The sequence below is a fragment of the Maylandia zebra genome, linkage group LG7 (assembly GCF_041146795.1).
Source record: "Maylandia zebra isolate NMK-2024a linkage group LG7, Mzebra_GT3a, whole genome shotgun sequence".
Classification (NCBI taxonomy): Eukaryota; Metazoa; Chordata; class Actinopteri; order Cichliformes; family Cichlidae; genus Maylandia; species Maylandia zebra.
The window spans coordinates 67330281-67335865 of NC_135173.1; the positions used below are offsets into that span (position 1 = coordinate 67330281).

At 46.2% G+C, this 5585-nt stretch overlaps 1 protein-coding gene across 1 annotated transcript; it reads right to left on the reverse strand.

The window, feature by feature from the left end:
* Positions 1-1097: 1097 nt before the first annotated feature.
* LOC143412325 (zinc finger protein 277-like) lies at positions 1098-3306 on the reverse strand. The gene is made up of 4 exons (XM_076886959.1): positions 3216-3306; positions 2258-2300; positions 1998-2172; positions 1098-1803 (listed from the first exon to the last, which is right to left on the reverse strand). Exons 1-4 carry the CDS (start codon positions 3219-3221, stop codon positions 1614-1616), a joined length of 414 nt encoding a protein of 137 aa, XP_076743074.1. The 5' UTR covers positions 3222-3306; the 3' UTR covers positions 1098-1613.
* Between the last annotated feature and the right edge of the window lie 2279 nt (positions 3307-5585).

The window sequence follows — 5585 nt, forward strand, 5'->3', positions numbered from 1 at the left end:
TGGAAAATCTTCAGCGCCCAGCGGTACGGGAACAAGAGAAAACAGAAAGAGAATCGCCTGGTTCGTGGGGTGTAAACCTACTTAAAGTAGGTTTAACTGTTGCCGGATGTGTCATTGCGTTTCCTGCAGCTTTCTGGGTCGCCTCTAAGATTTTCAGCTGAAGCGAATGTCCCGCTCTGTGGGGTCTGCCTCGAGGCCGGCGTCCGTCTGGGTCGATCCTTAATAGTCGTTTTTGCTGAGTTCTCATTGCTTCGAATCACGTGTCCATACCACCTCAGGCGGGATTCGAGCATCTTTTGAACTCGAGCCACAGTCCACCGACCTGTCATAAATACGCTATGCTCTCCTTTATGTTTGATTTAATTTTGCCCCTCACCCCCCAACCAGCCATGGCAGAAGACCGCCCCTCCCTGAGCCTGGTTCTGCCAGAGGTTTCTTCCTGTTAAAAGGGAGTTTTTCCTCTCCACCGTTGCCAGAGTGCTTGCTCATAGGGGATCATTTGATTGTTGGGGCTGAATTTTTGGATTTCATTTAATTGGCTTGAACTGAAAAATCTAAAAATTCATGTGAGGGCTTCACATAGTGGAGAGCACTACATTTGCTAACTGCTCTTTGTTTATTTGTAGATTTTGTAGTTCTTCCTACTACAAAAACTACAAATGAAAACAAGGCAGTTAGCAGCAAATGAAAATAAATAAAACACTTAAAAAAAATCTGCTACTGCTCTGTGTGTTTACTTCAGTGAACACTTGTATGTTTTTGTGTTAGAAGATTATAGATTGTCCAAAATGTCCTACAGCCTGCCAGAGTACGAAATGAGGATAAAACAGGAAGTTTGACAGCAGTGAGTTCCTGCAGCGACCTCTCGTTTCTCTCCTCAGTGCTGCATGTTCGTGAACGTGAGCCTGGACGCGAAGGACGCGGTGAAAACTCTGAGCGCTGCAGTTCGGCTCCACCATACGGCAGGTGTCGCTCAGCAAAGCGATGCAGAAAAACAACAGAAACACCAAATAGGACAGATGTTTCAGGCACGAGACGTCCCTGGGCTTTCTGAGGGGACAACAACAACAATAATAACAACAATGTGCAGTAAAACATACACTCATTCTTTTCATTTATTAAGTTCCTGTGTTGTGTTGTTTGTGTTGTGCGTAGTGCCGACGCGGGACAGTTTGCAATTGTGTAGTGCTGTTGTTCTAAGTGTGACTGTGCAATGACAATAAAGAGTCTCTCGTCTCATCTTGACGATGAGCTCGTCCACCACAGCACTGAATCCAGCTCAGTTGCAAGTTACAAAAGAAAATCATTTTTACTCGAGTACTAAAATTCATATTCAAGAAAACGCATGTTTCAGCTTCATTGCACGAGGCAGAGCAATTACGTTTCAGCGGACATCATGGCGTCCGCGTGTCCAGCTGTGGAGAGGACTCTTCTTTTGCCTTTCTTATCTTTACTAAGTAGAGACGTACAGGAAATAGTTGAGAGGGAAAGGGCCGGACTCAAACCCGTGCCGCTGCGTTCCAGCCATGTGGCATGTGGTCACCATGAGCTGAGCTCAGCCGACGTCAGAGACGCCTTTGAGTCAAACGTATGACACGTGTCCGTCTGTGGTCCTAGCTGCTGCCTCCTCGCTCCTTCAGCAGCTGCTTGAGGACACTGGACTGTTTCAGCGCTCTCAGGTTAGAGATGTCCTCCGCGATGACCGGGATCTCCTCGCCGCGATGCTCCTCGTCACCGTCGCCTTCCTCGCTGTCAGAGAGCGTGCACAGGAGAGCGTCGTTCTCGTACGTGGGGAAGTAATACCTGCGGAGCGAGACGACGTTTAGTGCTCAGGCTCAAATTAGTCCCAAAAAGGACGCCATTTTCATCAGCTGATAAAAATACTCCAAATGAAGTGTAAACATCTGTGGCGTTGACCACGTTCATCAGCAGCTGTACGCCAGCTTTAAAGCCCGCGCTCTCATTGGTTAACTCTGCAGGCGCTTCCTTAAACCTACTGCGGCTGGTCCCAGGCGGACATCTCTGGCAGTTTCATCACGTGACCTTCAGCCGCGATGTGACGCAGGGCGTCCGCCCGGCAGTCGAACATCCGCGTGCAGCCGTAGCAGTGGCTCTGATGGATCTGCCGCCGGATGAAGTTCACCAGTTTGACCTGCTGGTAGAACTTGAGGTCTGAGGGAGGACAGAACATTAGAAACACTCAGAAGGAAGAAATAGAAGCAAACTGCGCTCGAATTACCACGGCGATTTCACTCACTGAGCTCGGTCTTAAGGAGGTGGAGGTCGAAGCCGTGAGCCTCCTGCAAACACAAAACAGAAAGATGTCAGGGTCACGCACGCGACGCCCGTTACAGACTTCATAAATAACAAAACCAGAAAGCAGAGAGAAACTTTTCTGCCTCTCAGGTAAACTCGTCACTCGTGAGCACAAACTTAGAGTCACGTTTGGGAAACTGGTTCTGACTTTAAACCAGAACGTTTAATCAACGACAAAATCGGACTGCAGTCGACGTCCAATCCTAGATTTATTTATTGTTCACGAGTGTTAAGTCTAATTGTTGAATGTTGTCATCGTGTTTCTTAAATTTGTACGGTCTGAGTTCAACCTATAGGATCAAGACGTTCCTTTGTCTCTGACCTCTCCAGCCACTCTGTGCTGGGGGAGCTTGTGTTGTATTGTGTATTGTAACTGCCATGTCAATAAATAGCTACGGGGGAAGCTGCTCTTTGAAGGACTTCGGGCCTGAGACAGGACAGGGGCGTGGGCTCCAAGAGCTGGTTCTTGACCAAAGACTTCCCTCGTTAGCGAGTGAAAAACCGGTTGAAGATGTTCTGTTATGTCTTGTTTCCTTCATGATGAATAAGTCTCTAAACTAGCGGGGCCTGTGGAAACAGACCCAACAACGAGGAAACATTTTTATTTGCTCGTTAAAGTTTTGACAATCATGTATTTATTTGGAAACTTTTCAAAATAAAAGGCGCTTCATTTTAAAAGCTCTTCAGCTTCGGTCCGTCTGTGTGTGAGGGCACTTTCTGAGTAAAATCCATGTTTTGTGCGAACGATGGATTCATATGTTTGCAGAGACCTCAGGAAGCAGATCGTTTCCTGTTAGTGTGCACTGTCTCCGTTCTCCCAGAAGCCTTTGCAGAATCGTTTCAGGGATGAAAAGCAGAAAACGATATTTTCCTTCTCTGAAACTTCTACGTTCCCGTACCTTCATATGCGCGTAGATCTGCTCCAACGTCTCCGATTGGTGATCACAGAACAGACACACTGCAGAGACCGGATGAGCCTGCCAGTCCGACCAATCACTGCGGACGATACAGAGATGAAACGAGCAGACTGAAAGCATTCACACAGGATCAGAGGAGGACTAGGAAGTGGACTTGATTGAAACTTTTGCATCCAGGCTGACACAGTAAATAAGAATATTATCAGGACGGACAATCCAAGGTTCAGTATCTTGGTTCAGGCTCAGACATGTCACTGAATGATGTTTATGGAATTATGCGTAAAAAGCAGCTTTTTGGGGGTTGGATCATAAGAGATGACTACAGGAAGCAAAGAAGCTTTTAGTCACATGATTTCAGGAAGCTCTACCTTCTGTCTGCTTTCATCTAACACACGTGAGGTTTCCAGGACTGATGGGAATCCTGCGGCGCGTTACCTGTTTGAGTGAACTCACCGACTGGGCCCGTGGAGTTGGTTTTGATGACGCTGCAGAAATCTGTGAGCGGCTGCTCGAGGAATCTGCCCTTCCAGTACAGCAAGTACCTGATGGAGGAAACTCGTCAGTAAAAACCGACTCACAGCCAGGTTTACCGGCGCACAGAAACACTTCGTCACGGTTCATAAAAGCAGCACACTAGCAGGCGTGGACATGCTGGACTTGTTGTATATATTTATACTTGTAAGGTAAGGGTTTCCCCCCATCACCCCAAATAATTACAGGAAGTCTTTGGTGAAATGATCGAGTTCCAAATGCTAAAAACATCCAAACGTGTTCCCGAGAGTTAAACGAGTGAGCCGGAGCATGTGTGGCTCGTACTTTGGGACGTCTGCGATGAGTTTGACGTCGGCGATGACAAGCTTGTGCTCCATCAGCAGGTGTCTGAGGAGGACGTCTTTCCGCGGCGGTGGGACGGACTCAGAGCAGAACAGGCAGACCAGCGGCTCGGAGCCGGGACATTGAACACCGGGAGGGCTGGAGATGTCAGCCGGCTGATCGGGGAAACACAGCGGCTCCAGAATGCTGTCCTTACCTGAGAAAGCAGAAGAGAGACTACACCTTATATACCACACACACTCTACTCCAGACCAGGTGAGTCAAAACCAAGCGGAAGCGAGAATGTACAGCCTGGCATGAAGAAGCATTTCCCTCTGATCTACAAAAATCTGTCTGTATACAATTATTTTCATCACCCGTGGGGACAAAACTATGATCTAAAAGTAAAAAAATAAATAAATTAATGAATTAAATAACTCATTAATCGAACTCAGACTTTACACGCTGTTAAATCCTGAATAAACTTCACAGCTGTCAGACTCAGTACTGACTGAATATACAGATTGCTGTATAATCACAGTTAGCAGCCCAGCTATTTCCTAGCCTGCTAGCTTAGCCGGGCGGGTTCCCGCCTGCTTTTCTGATTTTTTTTAGCCTTTTTTCTGCTGATTGTGGATTCCCACAGACTCGGAGAGTCACCGACACCCAAACCTTTGCACGCAGACCACCAGATATCAGCATTAAAGCCGCGGACACGTTTAAAAGGTCACACTTACCGTCTTTACTCGGCTCGCTGGCGGCCATGTCTGGTGTCACGTGGTGCAAATAACACAAATCGTACCAATCGGAGGCCGTAAAATGCCAACGAAGCGCCTTCGCGGACCCCCGGTAAAACACGAATTAGAAAAGGTGCATTCAAGTGGTTCAAGGAAATATAAAAACTCAAGTTTCGATAGCTGAAGGTTAATTAATGTGAATGAAGTTGACTAACATGTAACGTTGGACGTTGTTGCATATATATAGCAAAGAATATAAATCACATGAACACTCAGATCCTCAAGATATAGCTGAGCGTGTTCTCTGAACATGAAAGTTTAGTGTTCATAAATACCCATTTATTAACATTACATTAGCATATGTGTCCTCCCCTCTATTACAAATTTTTAAATGAAACGTTATTTGTGAATGTGTACCATGTGTACAGGTGTAAGGCTCCCTAAAATAAAAGTCTGAAAATAACATTTGAGTTTCTGTACAGGGGGGCACAAGAAGGCTGGATATGGTGCAAATTCTTAAATAAATGACCCAAGTTTTATACGTGAAGTCAGTTTTAAGGTGGAGTGGCTGCTGATGACACACAGCTTGGATTCGGGAATTCACTGGAAGCACGTTGTGGTCAAAGACCACTGGGGGGCACAAACAGCTCAGTGTTCATCCTGCAGTCTGACTCACTCTGTTATTCTCAACAACAAAAAAAAACTATAGATAAAAGCAATGACAGCAATACTGCAGAAATAATAAACCTTTCTCCCTTTAAGCACAGAATGAAAATATGAAAACACACTGTCAGCTGTTTTT

Excerpts from the sequence above, each read along its gene's own strand:
- LOC143412325 (XM_076886959.1), bottom strand. Across the intron at positions 2,173-2,257 it reads CCTCCTTAAGACCGAGCTCA|ACCTCAAGTTCTACCAGCAG; the intron begins GTGAGTGAAATC and ends GTCCTCCCTCAG. Across the intron at positions 1,804-1,997 it reads TCCGCCTGGGACCAGCCGCA|GTATTACTTCCCCACGTACG; the intron begins GTAGGTTTAAGG and ends CTCGCTCCGCAG.